The 22484-nt window shown below is 36.8% G+C and overlaps 1 protein-coding gene across 2 annotated transcripts in view; it reads left to right on the top strand.

Moving 5' to 3' along the window:
* The window catches only part of LOC132792466 (uncharacterized), an 87197-nt gene that overhangs the window by 23278 nt on the left and 41435 nt on the right, over nucleotides 1-22484 (top strand). Inside the window, exon 2 of one of the 2 annotated variants that reach the window (XM_060801863.1) lies at nucleotides 9927-9948. The exons of the other annotated variant lie outside the window; for it this stretch is intronic. Coding sequence (XP_060657846.1) covers nucleotides 9944-9948 — 5 coding nt within the window. The 5' untranslated portion in view covers nucleotides 9927-9943. The remainder of the gene's footprint in view (nucleotides 1-9926; nucleotides 9949-22484) is intronic. 2 annotated transcript variants of the gene reach the window in all.

Raw genomic sequence — 22484 nt, forward strand, 5'->3', positions numbered from 1 at the left:
TTTCACAACACAAATCGATCAGCTTAGCGATGATAAATATTAAAAACTATCGCTTGATTATTTGTTGGCTATTTCTTTAGACTTCTCCTAAATTTTAGTGGTAGCTTCTTCCTTGAGCAGCTCACACTGTCATCGCTAGCTGTGAGTGCATTGCCAGCAGGCGGCATAAAACAGACCCAGTTTTTAATATGTTCCTTTTGCTCGTTCGTCTCGTTGTCGAAAAAAGGGTTTATTTTTATATGCGATATACGCTATACTCGTATATATTCTTTTCTGCTGCTTTTATTTGTTTTTTACACTCGAGGTGTCAATTTCAACGCCCTTCCTTTGTTTGGCATGTACATAACAATATGTAGAAGAACGAGAGTAGAGCCAAATGCACTCAGACTTCAATGCGTCGTACTATGAATATTACCCTCGTTTTTAATTTTCTGCCAAATTATGCGAAATACACGCTTAGACGAAGGGTTTGTTAACACGTCTCTGCACTGAGAGAAATTTTTGTGCTGTGAATATGCAGAATGTGTTTTGTGGGCGTTTTTTTCTTTTGTAAAAGATCTATAAATATTGCCACAGCGTGTGATGTTGGAGGCAACGGCCACGCCCCTCAAAGAGCAGCCACACACTCACGCCTACAAGAAAATGTTTAACATAAATATTTGCAAATTTCTCGAACAACGGCGTCGAATTAAAACACATGCAAAAACATGTATAAAACTCGTATAAATTGCCTTTGACTTCTGCCAAAGAACCGTTGAGATCAAGCGAGGGCGGCAGAGTGTTGTGTGGGGAGAGGCGAAGGGAGTGGGGAGTGGGGAAGGAGACTTTGGAGGCTGTTCTCTGGGGCGTTGAAAATCAGCACCTCATCCTTTAGCTGAGATGCTGCTTTGGCTTGCAGTTGAATTAAGTTTTCTTCATTTTTTGGGGTGTGTACTTGAAATGGGTTGTGTCTTGACGGGGGGGCATAATTCATAGGCAGAGGTGGTGGTTGGGGGCGTGGCATGTGTGTGTGTACACATGCATTTTGCATGTGCTTCGTGCAGCTGACAACTCAATAAAATGTCGCTATTTTAATTTTTGCTCTGCGATGTTTGTCATACGGATGTGTGACAACACTCAGCCGCATGTTGCATGCAGCATGTTGCATGTTGATGTGTTTATTGCTATTAAGCATTTCATTTTGATGAGCTTGATACGCGAATACCAGGAAAAGCAGAACGAAAGAAAAAGAGAAAACCGACAGCCATAAAAATTGCCAAGCAAGCAAATACGGAAACCATATATGTTCGTCATTTTATGGTTAAAGATCTAGGGTATTCGTGTAGTTCATGTGTTTTATATTTGTTAATTGTAGTTTTATTAATCGTGCGCATGTTCTGAAAGTTTCATTACATTCGCGTCAGTATTAAAAAAGTTACAGCATTTCAAAAGAGCACTCTATGATTGTATGAAAGGAAAGGAAACGACGCTTCAAGTGGCTCCTCAGCTGCTGTTGTTGCCTCTTTTTGTTGCAGTTGCAGTTGCAAGTGCTTCTCACATTGCTTGCTAACAATTCACATCCTCGTAATGACTATGTGTTGACAACAAAATTAATTCAAATTAGTCGTAGAGCAGAAAAAAAAAACGAGAGAACGAAAAGTATCTTACGGATACGAGCAGTAACAGATCCAAGGTTAAATGAATTTCAACAACTTTCGCTTGGCTTGCGTGTTGCAAATTTGCCAGCTGCACAGGGCCAACAAAGGAGCTCAATTTGCTGCTGCTGTAGCTGCTGTAAATGAAACTAGCAACTTTTGTGGCAACTACTTACTTAAGATACAACGAGTATCTTAACTGCAATACACGACTCGAGAGCCGAGAGTCGACTTCGACTTTGACTCTGCATAATAATTGTCGAATGCGTTTTTTATGAGCTGCCGACATAATTGGCCTGATTGGAAGATGATCTTTGCGTGACTCTTTGACTCTTCGCTGCAAAGCTTCTTCCAATGATTTGGCGCCAGAAAAGGAAAAGGCAACAGCAACAGAAGCCGGGCCAACAAACAAAATGGACAAACTGGCTGCTGTCTAACATTCTGAAGTGAGACATTAATCTCAGTTAGGTTTATCTTTGATGCATAATAAATGAGGCGCTTTTAGTTTCAGCGCTCGCTTGCTTGGCTAAAAGCAGCTATTTATTAATGCTCAAAATGAAAACTGGCCAGGCCAAAAAGAGGAGTTCCTCAACAACCGCCTGACGATCTTATTAACCCAGTTTCCATAGAGTTTTTCCCCTCCACACAAAAATAAAAAAGCAAAAAACTCTTTTTTCTGTGTGTTTACATTTGCATTCCTTGCGCTTGAATTTTGCTCCTTTTTTTTGTTTTGTTAATTTTTTGTGTGCTTTTGTTTGTTTGTCGCTAAGAAACTTTTGCTCTGTGCGCCAATAAAAGGAAAATCTGCACAAAGTAAACACGGCAAAATTGCAATCACTTTGCTACATGGTCCAAGGAAGGGAAGCTACTAACAACATGACTATGTCCATGGAGCAAGAGAAGGAGATGAAGAAGGAGACGAAGGGTTTTCGGGCACTGTATAAACAGCTGCCAGCATCAATCTTCTAATGCGTTCAAAATTTTGCGCTGTTGCTGCAATTTTATTGCCGACACGAGGGAACCAAAAGCACCATCAACAACAACAGCAACAACAACAACAACAACAACCGTCGTGTTTACTTTTGATGTACAAACTTCTGACGGAGTTTTCTTCATCTTTTATTGTATACCCTAACACAGAAGGTGTTGAGTGGGTCAACAGGCAATTGAAAAGCAACTAAAAAGTATCTAAAACTAACTTGAGATAGTGTCGAATAATGCCCATAAATAAACTTAAGCTGCCCAACTGACTTTTCACTACATTCAAAGCAAACAAATTTCCCATTTAAATGTGCTACAAAGTGTAGCTATCAGATGCTTTTTTTTTTGGCAAACAGTTTGCCATGGAGAGTAAAAGTAATTTGAGGCAATCGATAGAGATACAAAGTAAATATTTTGAAATCTGATATCTGTGGCACAAGACTTTTGCCAAGTCATCAAGCTTAGTTCAGCTTATTTGCTGGAGTTACAAACTGAATTGTTAGTTTTGTGAAATATGAGTTGTAACTTAGTTAACGACATCAACATTCGATAACACTTTATGATTAAATTACAAATTAGAAACTAAATAATTGATACAAAAATACATTTTAACCTAAATTGTAAAAAATTAAATTGAAATAATCCTAAAAATTAAATTTATACATAAAATATTAAAGTAAATCTATACTGAACATTTATTGATACTTAAAAACGAATAAATCTATAAATACAAAAATATAAAATTAAATAAAATCTCAACGTTAAATTAAATTAAAGCTTTCATATAAGCATATAAACAACAAATACAAAAATGTTAAATTAAATTGAAACTCTTAAATTCCAATATATATTTTATGAAACTAAAAAAGCTTTGAATTTTATTTTGTTGTTTGGCTTAAATTAAATTTAATTTTGAATTCCCAATTAGCAATTGTTGATGTTCAAATGCAATAATTTGAAACTAAAAATTAAATGTATGCCAGAAGCACATGATTGGAGAACAATTTTTAAAAACAGTTACAAATTTAAATATCTAATCTACGTTTTTTTTAGCATTTTATTTTAGTTTTATTTTTGTATCTTTAAGATACTTTGGCAAGGGCATCAAATATGCGTTAAATGTGCCTCATTTTAAGGCTCTGCTCTTGCTTGGATTGCCAAAAAAAATGTGTGTAGTGGCTGTGCCACATTTGAGCCGAATTGACTTGTTGTCACGCCCCCAGAACCGGCGGCAGCAACAACAGCAGCAGCAACAACAACAGCAAACAACTCTCAGCCCCCCGATGGCAGCAGCGACATGCAAATTTATGAAAGCCGCTTGGCCTGTGTTTCTTTCTTATTATTATTTTCTGCTGTTTTTTTTTGTTTCAGTTGCTCGTATATTAATTTTGGCTGTAGTTGCTGTTGCTGCTGCTGTTGTTGTTGTTGCCGTTGGCGGCGATGCTTGGACACGCCACGAAGCGAACGCTGAACGCTGAACTGGAGCTTGTTTTCATCGTGCGCAGAGCGCGTTGTTAATAATTCGCTCGCATTACGCGCGATCTTGGGGAAGATGTCGTCTTAATGACTTCATTAATATTGAGTAAAACACAGTGAGGCACGGTGAGGATGTTGTTGCTGCGGCTGTGTTGCACGAAAAAAAATGCAAGGGAAGCGCACTAAAGTGAATTGTGTGGCGGTAACGAATTCTCGCTCAATTGCCAAAACGACGAAATGCTTCACTTACCACACTCTGCCTCGATGTTCTTGTTCTTGTTCTTGTTGCAACTCGATGTTGTGTTTAACAACGCAGTCGTTGTTGTACTTGTTGCTGTTTCCGCTGCTTCGAGTTGCCGTTTATAGCACACACATTTATGAACATATCTTACCTGCCTCTGCAACGTCTCCGTCTGCAGCTAGTTGTCGTAATTAAAATTAATTTCAAACTTAAACGGTTAATTTAATATAAATGCATTAGACCAAACGGACTAAAAGGAAGTGCAAGCGAAATTATACACGTTGCCTTGGCTAATGATGAGAAAATCTGCGAAACTATTCTATATTAATTACATTAATTTACGATTTCAATCTGATAGCCACACCAACAACAACAACAACTGAAAAGAGAAGCCAACTACTTGAGTCTCTTCTCGATTAGAGTTGCTACCAAGAATTGAGTGCAAAAGTGGGCGTTGCTTTTGGCTTTTGGATTACAGACTAGCAAAGAATCGCGCTGCTAAGGAACTTGTAATTAATTTTATTAGACGCGCATAAAAGCATGTAACGGCATTAAACACGCATTTAAGTCGCATATAAATTGGCAATTGAAAAGTCAGCAGGAAAACAGTGCAGAAATCCTCAACGCGAAATTTCAGAAAGGAAATGCAATTGTGCACAGAGAGAAAAGAGAGAAAAACGAACTAAAAACTAGATTCAAAATGGAAAGTTTTAAAACAAGAATTACAGATTGAAAATTTTGTATTTTAATCCAAAAATGTTCTTAAAAGCTTATATTATTTTGTTTTGTATTGATTATAAGTAATACTGAAAGAAAGAAAAGACACTCTAAAAACTTGAAGCAAACTTTTCGATTTTCCTTGTAACAAGAATTACAGTTTAAAAAATTCTTAAAACAACATTTCAATCTTAAAATGATCTTAAAACGAGATTTAAAATTTGTATAAACATTTTTGAAATAGACTAGAATCAATATCTACAGTTTAAGAACTTTGGAATTTTTCTTGAAATAATAATTAATGATTGTCAAGTTCTTAAAAGAAAATTAAGATATTCAATTTTGAGATTAATTAACAAATTTTTTTAAACTATATTTTTTAATGTTGCTCAAATGCCAAATGTTTTAATTCTCTTCCAAAATAATATTATATTATGTAATATAAAATAAGCTCTTATTTTGAAATTTTGTACCTAATATTAAGAAAAGGTAATAAATCAATATAATGTAAATAACACATATATTTTTGTATTTTAAAAAGCATTGCTGATTTAGAATTATTGTAGAATTTTCATTATAATTTAAGATTTAATCTTCTGGGCTCAATTTTAACATAATTTCATCTTAATTCTTGATTTTAGTACTGTTTTTTCTGTCTCGTTATTTTCTTTTTTATCTTTTTCTTCATAGTTTAATTACATTGATTAGAATGCTAGTTATGATGAAACTGAAATCTCCCCTTATGAAAGCCAACTCCAGCACTTTCTCAAGCCATTAACTTGCCCCAGATCTCGCCTGGTTGTTGGTTGGAACTGTCAATGTGGGTTATAATGTAACGCCCCCTTAGAGACTAGCGACTACATAGAGACTAGAGGTTATCTAGGCGGCACTTTGGGTGGTTAAATACAGGCTGCGATTTCTATAAATCAGGCATATTTCTCAACACCTTTTGTGAGTTCGTGTTTTGGCGGCGGCGGCGTTTTCAACCGCTCATTAAAAACCATTAAGCAGAATATTCAGCTGTGAAAAATTATGGCGTAAATGATACCCCCGCGCGACAATAAACGATCTACCTAGGTGTTAACTGCAAGAGGAGGAGGAGGAGGAGGGAAAGGGAGTTGAGAGTTGGAAGTTGGAGCCGCGAGTTGAGCTCGCAAATTTCCAGATAGAGTTAAACGCGTTTTGAAGTTTTAACTCGGTTTCTGTGTCATTTTCTTGTCTGCAAGTCGAGTTAAGCGTCAAATAAATTTTCGTCTACGTTAAAACAACAGCGAAATGGATAACAACAACAGCAAACAACAACAACAAACAACTGCTTGCAACAATTCCCATTGGGTTGGGGCGTTCTATGTTATTTTTATACCCGGTACACATAGAGTAGAAGGGTATGATAACTTTGTGTCTCCAGAAAATGTGTGGTATATTTTATACTCTTTGGTATATTTTGAATGTAGTACTATATAATATACCATATATACTGTTTGGTATATTTTTAGTATTTTAGCGGTATATCAACTTCGTGTATCCAGAAAATGTGTGATACATTTTGGACTGTATGGAGCGTTTTGAGTGTAGTACTATGTCAATATACCAAAAATAATATTTGGTATATTTGTAGTAGTTTTGTGTTATATTAACTATGTGACTCCAGGAAATGTATGCCATATTCTGCACTCGATGGTATAATTTTAAATACTCTTTGGTATATTTTCAGTATTTGTGTGGTATATTAACTTTGTGACTTATATATAACTTTGTCCCTTATATAGCTTTTGGTATGTGTTGAGTATTTTTTCACTATACTCATTCAGTATATTCTAAAATTAATACGATACTGTTTTGTTTTTATTCACGATGGGTAGCGGGTATCTCGTAGTCGAAAACACTCGACTATAGCTTTCTTACTTGATTTTTTGTTGTTGCACATTTGCAACAATTTGTTATTGGCCATTTAAGCCATTTGTTGTTCTTGTTGGGTTGTTGTCGGTGGTTTTGGCCCGTTGGCTGTTGGCTGTTGGCGCACCAGAAATCTGTTGAGTGTTAATGACATTTTTATGTTTTAACGCTTGAAAAGTTGCAGCAAGAAAAAGAAACCCAAAGCTGGCTTTTGGCCTCTCTGTGTGGCGTTCAATGGGAAAGCAAGTCCAATTGAAGCTGCTGCTCCAGCTCCATTTCTGGACTGGCGTACTATGTGGTATTATGTGTGGCAAGTTCAGTTTGCTGTTTGAATTTGAGTTTGAGTTATTGCACTGCAGTGAGTGTGGCATGTGGCAAATGGAGTGTAAGTGTGTGTGGCACTCAAAAGAAATGCCAGGTGATGGTGAAAGGTTTATTAACTCGCGCATATATTTTTTGTGTGCTGTCGACAAGTGAAGGTCGAGAAATTGAAAAAGTTGCTGCGCCAAAAATCAATTCTAAGAATTTCTTAATAAATATTTATGCCAAGAAGAGAGGAGAGGAGCTTAAATTCAATTCAGCGCGCAGCTTGTGTCAACATTAATTAAATTTCCAGCGCACATTTGCGAAACTTTTGAGCAGCTAATTGGATTTTGCTTGCAACCAAAACAACAACATCCACAGCGGCAACAAACTGAGGCAAATTCGCGTGCAACCGCGCACTAATAACCAGCGAGACAAAACCAATTCGAGGACAACGAGCACAACACAACGCAAAGAGAAACAAAAAAAAAATGTAAAAGGAAATAAAATAAATAATCCGCGGCAAGTTTCCTGCTGCAGCAGCTCCTTTTTGAGCCTGGGTCCTTGTGCCTTGCCACAGCAAGTTTTTCAAGCGCAAAAGAAGAGAAGGAAATGCTCCTATTAAATGTATTTTATTTGCGTTCTGTGTGTATGTGTGTTCGTGCTCTCCTTTGTTTCAGGCTTCAGTGGTGCTGAAATTTCGCAAATGTTTTCTTTAGCCATTTCGTTGGCTGCTGCCATTTTAATGATTTACGTCGCTTAAACGAATTTCATTTCGGGGCAGGTGGCCAAAAAAAAACTGAAAAAAAAGCAGAAAAAAAACCGTCAGCACGTCAGAACAACTGTTTCGACTGCGTGTCTTTCGCTCTCTGTGTTTATTTGTGGTGGGTGGCCTCTCAAGTGCAACGACTTCTGATGCACTTCCTGGCCAAAAAAAAAAGTAAAACAAAAAGAAAAACCTGCTCTGAACTAATACCACTTAAGTTGGCAAGCCAAAAGCTAAGCGTTAATTATGGCAAACTTTTCCGCTCAAGCTAAAGCGTTTCCCATAAGACGAAGCAGCTCATCAGACTCGACTCAACGCATAGACTCCTCGAGCCATGCATGTCGCAACATATTAACAAAGGATGCAGTTTGCCGTAGACGAAACCCCCGAGTCCAACGGAATTCGCCAGCCTCCTTCAGTCTGAGTTTCAGTCTGAGTCTGATGCTGAGTCTGAGGCTGTGCACTCTCTCTTGTTTTGTGTTTTTCGTTGCTGTCGTTTTTTGTTGGTTTTTGCAGACTTCAGTCAATGCACTCTCTATGACGACGTCGTCTGACTGCACAAAATGAAAAAGTTTCGAAATAAATACTCTGAAATCCAAGGCCCAAAAGGAAAAACTTGAAACAAACAAACAGCACAAAAACAACACAAAACTGCATAGGCCCAGGATGCAGGACTTGAAACATAGTCGACTCTTAGCATACTTTATAAAAGATGTTTATCAAGTCAAATGTTGCTAGCACTTTGAAGAGTTGGTATACCCAATGTCTGTCACGTTTTTACAGGGTATTTTAACCGCGCATGCAAAACGACAAAAAAAACAACAGTTCGTTGCATTTTTGTAAAACGCAAAAAAAAAGAGATTATTATTAACGCCTGTTGGGTATGCCACAGGACGATGTCTGCGTCGGTGCCCCAACTCTCAACTCGCGTTGCAACTGCAGCTACTGTGCACACACACTTTTCGTCATGTTGTGTTGTGTGTTTTGTGTGTGTTCGTGTTCGTTTTTTTTTTGTGCATTCGCCTACAGCGCAAGCTTTGGATGCAAAAATGCATCTGGGCTCAGAGCAAAAAACAACGGCACAAACATGTCGCCTACCTTTAGGGGGAGTAGGCGTAGCCTAGCTGCATGACTGGCAGCTCGCAGCTCGCAGCTCGGCTGGTTGCATGCCCCCTTTGTCCCCTCTGTCTGTCCCCTTGGCCAGTCATTAAGCGCTGTTGCACTTGAGGCAGGCAGTCGGATTTGGGGGCTGCATCCTGAGCAAAGCTCGTCTCCGACTCAGTCTCAGTCACAGTCACAGTCTCAGGCAGTTGCAAATTACGCTCTCAGACTCAATTGTCTTGCGCCTCGGAGACTTTCAGGCCCCCAAAAAACAACAACAACAACAACAGCACAACAACAACAATAGCTGCATTTAACGCAATGGCTAGACAGACAGACAGTGCCACAGACGGTCAGGAGGCGACTCACAACTCCAACTCCGACTCCGCTTCCAATTGCGTTTCGTAGACGTTCCCTTGAGTTTGAGCCGAGCTGTGTTGACTGCTGCTGCTGGAGGCGTGGCAACTGTGAGAAGCAGAAGCAGAAGCGTCGCGTCATCGTCAACGTCGCGACATGCACTTCACAAATTTTTGTATATGTTCATTAGAATGTGTAGACGAGATGATGCTTCAACGCCCTGAAGCATGCAACACTTTTCGAGTGCATGATTTTAAAATTTATTTTTAGCATTTTACCAATTCTCACATATTCTTTTTTTCTGGTACAGTTGTGTCTACGCTTGACTAAAATCGATTAACCAACGCAGGTTTTAATTGATATAAAAAAAAACCTTGAAAATCGTTTAAATGTTAAATTAAATTACCAACGAAATTGTATTAAAATTTGTGTTCTGAATTCTCTTTCATTTCAGAACTCGTTCATGTATTTATGAGGTACGTAAAAAGCAGTTATTTACATATGCTACAGTGAAACTCGGCTATAAAGGTAATTAACATGCACTACACAATTGTATTTTGAGACATGGCATTTCCTGACTTTGTCCACTAAAGTGTCCACAGCTGTTAGGTCAATTTTTTAATTTTTCATTTTTATTTTGAAACATCACTGAGTGACAAGTGACGTCATGACATTTCCTGATTTTGTCCACTGATATGTACACTACTGACGTGTTCTTAGCTCAAGCCGTAATTTCCCTAACGCTAATTTTTCTCAAATTTATTTTCCCATACCAACTTTAGTTGTTAAACACATATTTATTGAATAACTTTATTTCTGTGCTGTAATATTTAATGAGCTCTCTACCGTTCGTCATAAAGTTGTGCTACTGTAAGCAAACGCTTTAAAGCGCTTTGAAAAGCACAAAGCAGCTTACGTTTAAATAAAAAAAACAACAACCTGCATATGGTTGAAAATAAAAAAGTCGACACGAAATAAAATCATAAATGAATCTATTATGACAAGTGCGTGGGCTGAGCCCAAAACGTAGGTCTATGCTGATGTTTTTCTGCTGCTGTTGAAGCGGGTTCGGGAACCCATCAGCCAAACATCATGTCAAACGCCAGCCACAAAAAAGACGAAACGATAAATACAAAAAACTCCAAATAAAAAGAGTTAACAACGGGCCAAAACACATGCCAAAGAGAGGGAGAGAGGGGGAAGGTATTTAAAGGCATACAATGGTTAATGCCACAAACGGCAGCCGTGTATGTCTTATTAGAGAGACATAACTTGGCTGTGATTGACAACTATGTTGAAATATGAAATTATAATTTCATAAATAGATAGACGAAAATAAAAGTTAATCGGCTTTATAATAAGGTAATTGCCAGAGCTATTAGGCCTGGGCGTGGATGTATGAGTATGAAAAGGGGCCGACAGATCTTTGGCTTGCGATTTGAAGGTCAATGACAACACGTACTTAATTGATTATTAACCGACAATGTCTGCAGACCAACCCAACCTTAAGACTCCAAGTCGAAGTCTCCAGTCGCAGTCTCCGTATGGTCGAAAGCGTTATATCTGATATCTGAAATAATTAAGCGCAGATTGAGAAAACATGTTTTAATTTCATGCTTATGATATCGTATTAGAAGCGGAATTTTAATTGCCACTAACTTAGCCTTGCCACTTTGCCACCTTGCAGCTTTGTTGCCTCGGTCAGCACATGAACTAGAAACCAAAAACAGCATACAGCCAGAACAGAACAGAACTGAAAACAGCAAAACTGCATTCGCTGGATAAGACATACGTGTACAGATATTGTTATTGGTACGCCTTGCACCTTATGAAGGTGCCACATAAGTAATACACAGCCACAGCCAAAGCAATAGCTACAGCATTTATTGCCTTGTGCCTGCGGCAGAAACAATTTTCACACCAATCCAATATAAATAATTTTTGTTTTTGCCTCAACCCATTCAAATGTGTAGAAAAGGATATTATTGCTCTGTGCAGATAAATGCGTCTCTAAAGGTTCGAAGAATTAAATTCTATACTGTATTATAAAACTGAAAGCAAAAGATCTTGTATATTTATAAGGCATTTTGTTGTAAACTCAAACTGATAATTTCTTTATAATCAAGCAATAAACATTACAGTTAGACAAAATAAAGTAGGGACAATTCTGGCATTACTTTAGCATCTTTAACTAATCTCAAAAATATATTTAGAACTATACCTTAATATCTAAGAGCTTATAGAAAAGTTTAGTTTAAAAAATTATAAACATCTTAGTATAATCAAAGAATATTATCAAAAAAGTATCACAAGATTATCATTTAATAAAAAATGAAAAAAATATTATATATATCAATATTATTAAAAGAAAGTAACCAAATGAAAATTCTACTTGATCTAAAAACGTAATTCTCCTCTTTTGATTTTATACCAAAAAAAGCTTTTGTAATATAAGATCAAATAACATTTCATTGTGATGAAGACAACTTTAACTAAAACTTCAATTAAAATGATATCAAAAATATATGCCAACTTTCATAATTTAAGCAAAATCACAAAATTATTTCTTATAACCCATTTAAGAGTTTAAGAAACATTCAATAACCCGCTTATCCATTTTAAATGTAAACTAATTTTTCGTCTTAGAAATCTAGTCTTCGATTCCATATCAGAAAAAATCTATTGTAATCTATGTTACGATCTCAAAACACATTCCATTGTGATTAAGTAAGACAATTTCAACTATCTTGTAAATCATAAATCTAAACACGACTTCGCGCTCAATAGTGCCGAGAGTTATAATTAATGTGCTCGTAGACAGAATTCAATAATTAACTGTCAATTTCAGGCGGCAAGTTTCTCAAATTTGTACATCGATAATTAATCGATGTTTTATTCAAATTTGCTATCGACTGTGGTATTTGTCTATTTGTTTAGATAAGATGGGTATTAATTGAGTAGCCTAGAGATTAGTTTCTAATCACAGTTCTTTTTCAAGGGGAATACAATTTATTATAATCGCAAGATTTCAAATCTTTTTTTTTTGAATTCTACGAATAATATGATTCAATCAGGGTTTAATAGAGGAATAACTGAGTTATAAGAGATTAGTAATACTTTTTGAAGGGAATTTCATTTATTATTATCGCAAGAAAAACTATCTTCTTCTACATCGTCTAAAGTATTGAAGATTTCTTTATAATCAACAGAAAATATAATTTATTAAAATCACAAGATTGAAAATTATTCTTTTTATGAAACTATGATACATTCGGTCTTTAATATAGAAAAAACTAAGTTTTTCTTTAGGATTAAAGATTAATTTATAATCGAATAGAAAGACTATTTAATATAATCATAAGATTAAAAATTTTTCTTTTCATGGTACTATAATTTATTTGGTTTTTAATAGACAAAGAATTAATATATCTACTAAAGTATTTGTAATGAGTTACTAATAACAATTAACTCTCAAATTCTTCATTTAGATCCAAGACTTAACATTTTCGATGAAAATATGAATCATAATAGAAGGACAATCACTATATATATTCAAGTTTTCATTGTAGGGTATTAGTTCTTTCAAGTTTTCCTTTCCTTACTCTGTGGCTTATAATTACTGTGTCGAACTGAGTGGAGATCTTTTGTTGTTTACGAGCATATAAATGTAATTGGATGCGCTAAAATAGTGGCTTTGGCCCCCCGAACGAAAACTCATACGAGTTGCCCGAGTGTGTTTCACAGTCATTTGCTATTTCTGCCTTTGTTGGTAGCCAACTCAACTGCAATTTGCAAAAGCGGCTCGGAAAAGTGCGCGCATGGGCAAAGGCAAAACGTGTCATCATCGATTACGCAGAGGCAACTTTTAAAAGCTAAAAGCTGTAAGCAAGCAGATGCTGGCTGGCTGGCTGGCCACAGATTTCAGGACTAGAAGCAGGAGCAAACAAGTTGCTCTTGTTGTTGGCGTTGCAACAAAACGCTTTGTGTTATCGCGGCGATGTTGATGATGACGATGATGACGCCGGCAATGGCAAATCCCTCGGGCGCGTAACTCAAAGCGACAACACTTGACACTAATTAATACATACGCACCAAGCACCCTGACACCACGACCATTCACCAGTCACCATCCGCCAGGCAGCAGTCGGTAGTCAACAGTCAGCAGTCATCCAGGCCGGATCCGTAACCCATTCCCAGAGCTGTTGCAGCTGCAGCTGGAGCTGAAAGTTGCTGCCACCCACTCGGCATGTCAACGCGCTCCTTGCATTTCAATCAAGTCCATGTCAGTCAGTCATTCAGGCAGACAGTCATTCAGTCAGTCATTCAGGCTGCAAAGTCAGTCACCGTTGAGATTCAGTTGTGATAAAGTTGTTTGAAAGTGTTGCCAAGCTAGCAGGTTGCATCCACACACAACAAACGCACACATCAGTTGAGTGCTTAACTGGCACATTGTAAACGTTGCATTGAGTGATGAGCAGAGGGACATCAGAAGAGAAGTTGAGCGGTGGTGGAGGCGGGGGCGGAGGAGTTGTCACTATTGTGCCGGCTGCTGTTGTTGCTGTTGATGCTTATCAGTCTGTCGCGTCCGTTAGCTTGGCTTAGTTTCAACACGCAGCCAGACTTGCTGATGATAATATTTACAGTTGCATTTTCCCATCTCTTCCTTCCTTTCTTCACGCTGCTTCACTTGGCATTTAAAGCCCTGCCCAACAAATTTTGCCACAAAGTTGACAAAAGTATTGCAAATGTGTCAAGCAGTCAAAATGTGACATCAGCTGTAGCAAAACATGCTGTTTTGTAGACAACAATAAGTCTTTTATTAGTGGGAAATAAAATAAATTTATTTATTTGGAATGCTTTCCTTAAAGAATATAAATGTGACACAAGTTTACTAGAATTAATATTACAAAATAAGAGTACAGGCTAATCTGACCTTTTTTACTTTAACAGAAATTAAAGATACAACAATGGAAAAAAACATAATAAGACATAACATAGTAGATTTCTTAGGAAAAAAGATAACAGTTAAATAATATATTGCATAGAAAGCTCTGGGAACAGTTTAATAGAAAATTTCATATAAGCTTCTTTCTTATACCATAATTTGTACATCCATTGTAACTATTCACAATAATAATAATTTTGAAAACTCTATTTTAAAAAAAATTAATGTATTCCAAAACAAATTAACCATTTCTAAATGAACAAAAATTAAAGATAAACAATAAAAGACGTAATACATATTAAATTTTGTTGGGTAAAATGCACTTACGAAAAACTTTATAACAATTATATTTTATTGAAATATATTACATCGATAAATCTGAAAAGGTGTAGGAGAAAATTTCGCGAATGCTGCTTTTCTTTCTTGTTTTCTCAATAAATAAAATTCCTTTCACATTACAATTCCATAATTACTATTGCCATAAATGGTTCAGATAGAAATTCATATTATATATTTTATGGGATATATTCATGTGTTTTCTTATAGTTTCAGGCCAGATTAAAAGCTATCAACCAGTCTCTTTAAATATTTGTAATAATATGAATAGATTTCTATTTAAATAGATACAACTTTTTGTTAGCAACTTCGTCTATCATCTGCTTATAACACCCACAATCAATCTCTCTTTCCACTTAGAGAAAAAACAGCTCTGCATAGACAATTGACCATCAAATTGACCGACGACAAAAAACAGCTGAAATATGTTAGATGAAGCGGAAATCAAATGACTGACAGGATACTATTATTATTAGTCAGCAATTTCGTATGTAAATGTGAACGAATTTGCAATCGAAAAAAAAAAACACACACGACAACAATAATGCCAAAAAAATGCAAATATGTAGATTCATTTTCATTTTGGATACTCGTATTTCCTCTGTCATTAGATAGACTGACGCATTATAAATGCGACTCATTAAAAGCCAATTAAAAGGTATCATGATTCAGTTAATCAATCGATGTGTGTGTGTTGTTGTGGGCTTGACTTCACAGCCCGAGGTCTGACAATCATCAGTCATATTCATATCCATATCAAAGAGGCCAGAGCTCAGAGGGGGCAGAAGGAGGTTACACAATGATCGATGAAGTTGCCACTTGGTCTTTTGGCATTGTAATCGGTATCGAAATCGTAATCGGAAATGGAAACGTAAACGTAAAACGTTTTTTGAAAATGTTTTCAATTGATAACAATGGAAAATGCGCCACCAAATGGCATTAATTTTCGGCTCTTTAAAGACAACTTTGACACCGAATGCTGAATAAACGCTTAATTAACACTCAATAGCGTAACTAATGGTGCCCCAAAGGGGGATGTGGCGGGTGAGGCAAGTAAATTGCGGCAATTGAAGGCGCGACGAATGCAACGCCAAAGGAAAACAGATACCAAAATAAAAATACAAAAATCGTAGACAAAATTAAAGTTTTAAAAGTAAACAACGCAAATTGACATTTTGCCTCTCGACAACCCAAAAAAATAAATAGATAAAAAAAACTCCAAGCAAGAAAAATGTTTTGTTGCAAGCAAAGACGGGGCAAGCCCAGCAGGTCGCCAATCGAAAATGACAGTTGCAGTTATTTGAGTTTTCAGTTTTCGGTTTCTCAGTTTTCTGTTTCAGTTTTTTTTTTAGAGCTTTAGCAATCGCTGAAAATCTGTGAAGAAAATGCGCAGACAAAGTCACTAAATGACTAAACTTTTGGTGTTCGACATTCGGCATTGAATGTTGCATGTTGCATGTTGGTTGTTGGCTGTTGGCTGTTGCACGTTGACTATTGACTATTGACGTTGAATGTTGACTGTTGACTGTTGGACATTGGCCAATTGGATGGCTGGAAAGTGAAATGCTGCAATAAACCATAAGAAATAAAAAACTAAAGGCGCAACACCTGAGGGCAAGGAGTTACAGTTGCGTCCTCAGTTGCTGGGGAGGAGTTTTAAGTGTGGTGGTGTGAGGGGGGAAAACTGCGGCTTTTCATGCCTTTTTGAGCAAACAAGAGTTGCACGATTTTCTTGTAATTTTCCGCAAGCTTGGCTTTTCAAGCCGGGGCTGAAAGCGGTTTTCAATTCAGCCTCGAATGTTTGTTTAATTTCGTGTGTTTATTCGCCGAGTTTTTTGTTTTAATTTGTCTGAAAAAATTGCTCGAATCGCGTTTGTCTAAAAAGCAAAACAAAACGAAAATTTGGCTAATTGTGTGGCGATCATTGCTCATTACGGCTCATTATTGTCCCTCGTAGTTGTTGTTGTTGTTGCACATGTTTTTGTTGCAGCTTGTTGTTGTTTCTTGTGGTGGGGTGGTGCAACTTACAGGTTCTTGTTGTCGTCTGTTGTCTTTGCCTTGTTTTTTCGGTTGCTTTTTAGCCCCCTTTTATTGTCATTGATCTTGTACCAAGATTAGCATAGATATTGTTTTCTATTTGTGATTAGATGTCTGAGCACGATTTTGTTTCGCCTTTAGCACACACACACACAAAAAGAGTTTAAGAATTGGAATTTGAGAATGGCGCTGGAATTTAGAGTGCTCTTTTTTATTTTCGACAGTCGACAGAAGTTAACAAGTTGCGAATCGATTCTTTAAATGCTATAAAAAGAACGCTAAAGCCCTAGCAATAAAATATAATGCGTATCAAATGTATATCATTTGCCCAGCGAACCCATCAATATCAACGATTTTATGACATTTCAAGTCGAACTTGTTTTGGGAAACTACACAGAGAGAAAAAAATCTAAATTAATAAGTAGATTTCAAATCTTGATCGAAGATTTTGCTTTCTTAGTTCGATTTTAGGACTTCCATTCTTGAAACAAGATTATAATCCTGAATTTCAAGATTTCTTGTAGAATTTCAATCTTAATTTAAGAATAAGCCTTCTTAGTTCAATTTTGACATCAAACAATCTTGATTAAAGATTTTATTGTTTATTTTAGCATGTTTTTTTTATCTGTGTAGGCAAATTGAAAAGCGTAAGCTATAAATTAAGATTTAACAACATTTATTACGGCACTCATAAAGAACTTTCTTATTAGCACATCCTGTTCTCTATGATATGCTAACTGCCTGCAAATTATCTCAAAACACCAAAGCGTGGATCGCATTAAGTGATAAAATCTGCGTACTAAAAGGTTTTAAATATGTTAGAGGTGACTGAGACTAGAAATTCTATTTTTGGCAAAATGTATAATTTTTTATTTAAACACATTTTTATTACTCGAGAAATAATGAAGAACTAAATATGAAATTGAACTATTACTTAAAGATAAAGTCTTTTTACCATATTCGATAAATATTGTGTAAAAAATATTTTTATATATTTATATTTTTTGATTTGCATTTTAGATAAGTATTTTCAAAGAAATAGATTTATTTTTATATTCTTGGTTTTCCATTTAAGATGAATATTGTCAAATAAATATTTTTTATATTCCTTGTCTTTAATATCATCTATTTGGTTTTTATTGTTAAGCCTTTAAACTACAATAAAGTTATAAAACTATTTCCATTTTCAACTCTCCAAATACGCCAAGCTTAAGCTCAAATTACAAGTTCAAAAAAGGGTATTCAGTCTTCTTAATAGTTGCTTGCCATTTAGTGCAGCCTTTTGTTGCCCTTTTTATACATTTTTTTAAAAATAGTTTCATAGCTAATCAAAGGCGGTCGTAAAGCTGATGATTAAATGCCAAATACAATAACCAATAAAATGCGTGCTTATATCATTTGTCATACACTTTGTATATATTTTATTTATATTTTGGGCTTAAGCGTTTTGAAAAGTTTTTTGGCAAATATATTACAGGTCATAAAAGTGTAGAGCGAAACTTGATTTGCAGGCAGCTCGCAGCTCTTAACAAAAGTGCGACTTTGATTGGGAACCAAAATGACAAAAGCTCATAAAGATTTCAGCGGTGTTTTTTTCGTAGGGGTTTTTATGATAGACGCAGAGAGAGAGGGGCAACATTCAAAACTTACTTATAACATACCATTTGAATCGATGCCATAAAAAGAAGAAGTTTGGCTTTTGTGGCTTTGTGATGTGAACATTTTCAAATGCAAAGCCATTGTTTCAAACTGGCCAAACATAAAGTAAATATAAATAAAATCAAATTAAGACAGAAACTGAAACTGAGTTTGTTGGGAATTTGTTTGGTTTTGCATATGACAAAGCGCTGGGTTCGTTTTTACGACTTTCGCTTTTCGCTTTAATGGCCCCCGAGGCCCCCCAAATGGTCTGCTGTAGGTCGCTGCTCCACGAACCAGTCTCGGTCTCAATCTGTTTGCGAGTCTCTTTCCTTCCTAGAGAGTCAGTCTATTATGAAATATGAAAAGCGCAATGTAAAATGAATCCGCCTGCAAGTTACAAATCTATGCAGCACGCGGCACGGATCCAATGGTGCCACAAAGGCGATACAAATCGAAGCTGGCGATCATCGGACTGCCGACTGCCGACAGCAGCAACCGCAGCAATCGCAGCAGCAGCATGCTGCTCACTCCCGATCATGTTGCACTTTCCACTGCTCCAGCATTTCAAATTCATGCAGCAGGCAGCATGCTGCAGGTCTCCTCCGATTGTGATTCAACTTGCTCGCTTGCTTGCTACAAATGCCTGTGGCACAAATGCTCGACATAAAGGGCAAGAGTTCAGCAAGTTGTGACTGTGGCAAAAATACCTCGCCGCAGCGAGAAATTGAAGCATCAGCTCAAGCGTTTCGGCATCACGTTGCATCCACATTAAATAAATGTATCCGACTCGTCGTACTCCGCGTACCACAAATAAATATTTTTTTTTTTTGCCACAACTGTTTGGTGGAAAATTGAAAGTAATTGTCGCCTTTTGAGTGTGGCATAGAAAGTGTGTGTATTGTGTTCAGTCGGTGAATGAGGTTAGATTGAGTGAGTGCACGCTACGAAAGTGAGGTTAGCATGACAAAAATGTGAGGTTATGGCGTATTAATTGGCGTTTCTAATGAACTAAGACGTTAAGCTGTAGATACGCTAAATTTCTAACATTATTAGTGAAAAAGTGAGGTCAAGTTGAGGTTAGGCTGCGAAGAAAATTTAGGTAGTTGGTTAGTAGTTGTCACTTTTAATGAGAGACAACATTTTACAAGTTTGTATTGATAAGCAAAGTGACAAACACTGTACGTACTAATGTGAGGTTATGCTAATGAAGTGTGAGGTTATAGAACATGATTAAGAATTTCTTGTTAACAAATAAGCAAAAATTGAGGTTAGGTCTTAGAAAATAATGTTAGAATGCTCAAATTGGCGATCAAAAGCATTTGTTGAAGTATTTATAATCCACAAACATATTAATTAAAAGTTAAATGTCAAACAATTACTTGTCAAACAACCAATATTGGCAAAAGTGAGGTTATGTTGCTGCAAAGTGAGGTTAAGTCGCTAAAGAGTGAGCTTAAGTTACAATAATGTTTGTGACTACGACAAACAATTGCATAAATTAAATGTGACAAAGTTGTTTTGTTTGTTTGCCCAAAGTCTCATAAGTCATTATTGCGTGATCTCTGGCTGGCAAAAAAGCGTTTGCCATGTTGCAAGTCAGGCGGATGAGCATGCCACGACCAATTAACTGCCTGATGCCTGGTCGCAAAGTGAGTCGGCATGCTGTGTGAAGCCAGTTCCAAAACGCGTTGCCTCTCTAATAAAGACTTGCAACAAAATTGTAGCAGCAACCATCGCGAGCACCCCCGCAAAGTAGGCTCGAGTAGAGTGTTGCACACATATTGCCAACGGGAGTGGATGCCACGGGTCTTGGGTGCATGCAACAAAATTAAACGCAAATCGCAACCAATCACAAAGATTACCCCCACACACACACACCCAAGAGAGAAAGAAAGAGAAACAAAGTCAAAGGAGCCAGCGCCCCCGCTGTAAACGTGCAACTCGTTAAGGGGGAGGGAGGGATGGAGAAGAGACAGTGAAGTGGGATAGGTGCTTGTTGCATTGGTATTTTAAACATTGCCAGGCGCATAATCAAAACGCTTAAATTATAATAACTTTATTAAGCCTCCACTCCAGCGAGTGGGCAAAAGTGAATTCGTTGGCAACACACACAACAACAACATCACAACACACACTCATACACTCGACTAGCTGGGAAACAGGTGTAGTGCAATGGAAAGCAACAGCAACAGCAACAATTGGCAACAGGTAACAACTCAAAGCAGCAAACATAAACCAAAGGCACAAGTTTTTCTTTTCGTTTCGTTTTTGTTGCCCATTTTTTTTTTTTGTGTTGTGCTTTGTCGAGTGGTTTTTACTTGGTATACACTTCAGCATTTTTGTCTGCTGTTGTTGTTGTTGTGTGTACTGCCTGCTGTTTATGATTGTTTTTTTCATTTTCTCAAGTGATGAGTAGGATATCTGTCTGTTCCTACAGCAATGCCAACAACTACCACAGCAACAACAGCAACAGCAACAACAGCATGAGCAACAAGCTATTTGCGACTCACGACTTTTCATGCAATTTTGAATTTAAAATTCTTCACACACTCTTTTCATTATGTAGCTTCATTCCACTGACTCCACTCCATCCCCCTTTACCTTCCCCCCCCTCGGTTCAGCGTGTTGTCCATTGGCCCGCCATCGAAGCCAAAAGGCAGCAAAATAAGATGCTACTCTTGTGGCCATCTTGAAGTGGTTGTTGTAATGGGCGAGTGTACCTTCAACTTGCTGTGTGTGTGTGTGTGTGTGAGTGTGTTGGAGTGTTCGAGTGTGTGTGTGTGTTGGTGTGGGTATGGGTGCCACTAGAAGAAGACGCCTCACAATCACGCGCCATTTACGTTTTTATTGGCGCTGGCGCTGTTGGCAGATCACAGTGGTGCAAGTGCTAACGAAACTTGAAAGAAATTAAGATTAGAAACATTTTAAATGAGATATGCACAGCATGATCTACATCGAATTGTTGAAATCGTACTGTGAAAGAATTGTATTTAGAAAACAAATTTCGCAATCAGTGTAGTTGAACTAAATTTGGCCATTTTGCGACTCTTAGAACGAAGCTGAATTAGCTGATATGCCATAAAATAAATATTATGACTCCTCAAACTTTATTATTTTTGGTGAAGCTGCAAATGAATGTGTAAATTCATACGTGAGAGCGTCACTCGATTTATGGTGAGCTGTTAAAACAAATTAGCCGTTAGGTAGAAATCTCTATAGACGTAGCTTTTATTTTTTAAGCAAGAAGATTACTTTATTCGGCAGAAACTAAGCGAAAAATAATAAAATAATGGTGCTGTGGCTAACAATCTGGTATATTTTATACACTAGGGTATATTTTTAATGTAGTACCATATCAATATACCAACTATAGCCTTTGGTATACAATCGTATTTTTGCGGTATGTTAATTTGGTATATTTTAAGAATAATATCGCACTGCCCTTGCTCTCGAACACATTCGACTGTAGCTTTCTTGCTTGTTTTGTTTAGCAATTGGATAATTTTATGAAATTAATGGTACAATATTTTCAAAAGTAAGTTCTTTCTAAATACTTTTATAATTTGAAATGTAAATCTATTCATTTATTATTTCTGGGTTTCACTTAATTAACAAAACTTTCTTGATTTAGATAATTTTTTGCCATCGACTTTTCGCTTCTAAAGTGACACACAGATAAAGTGTCATAAAACGCAATTATTTCTAAATTTCTGATTGCACTTTATTACTATTGCAGACACTTCATAAACTGTCTAGAAACACTTTTAATGTTCATAAACACATAATTCGTAATTATGATTTGACAATTTCTGCTGGTTGCAAGTTCATCTTCATAATCAATTTGATACCAATGTGCAAAGACACGCATGGATTTTGTGTTGGCGATGCCAATGCTGATGATAATTACGATGTTGGCGATGCCGATGATGATGAAGATGATGATAATGATGACAACGACAACGCTGTGGATGACGCTGACAATGACTGGGCTGCTTGCCCTGCTCAGTGCTCAGTGGCTTAGCCAGCTTCGTCTGATGTGTCTGTCGTGGACTG

This window comes from Drosophila nasuta, chromosome 3 (genome assembly GCF_023558535.2).
Source record: "Drosophila nasuta strain 15112-1781.00 chromosome 3, ASM2355853v1, whole genome shotgun sequence".
Classification (NCBI taxonomy): Eukaryota; Metazoa; Arthropoda; class Insecta; order Diptera; family Drosophilidae; genus Drosophila; species Drosophila nasuta.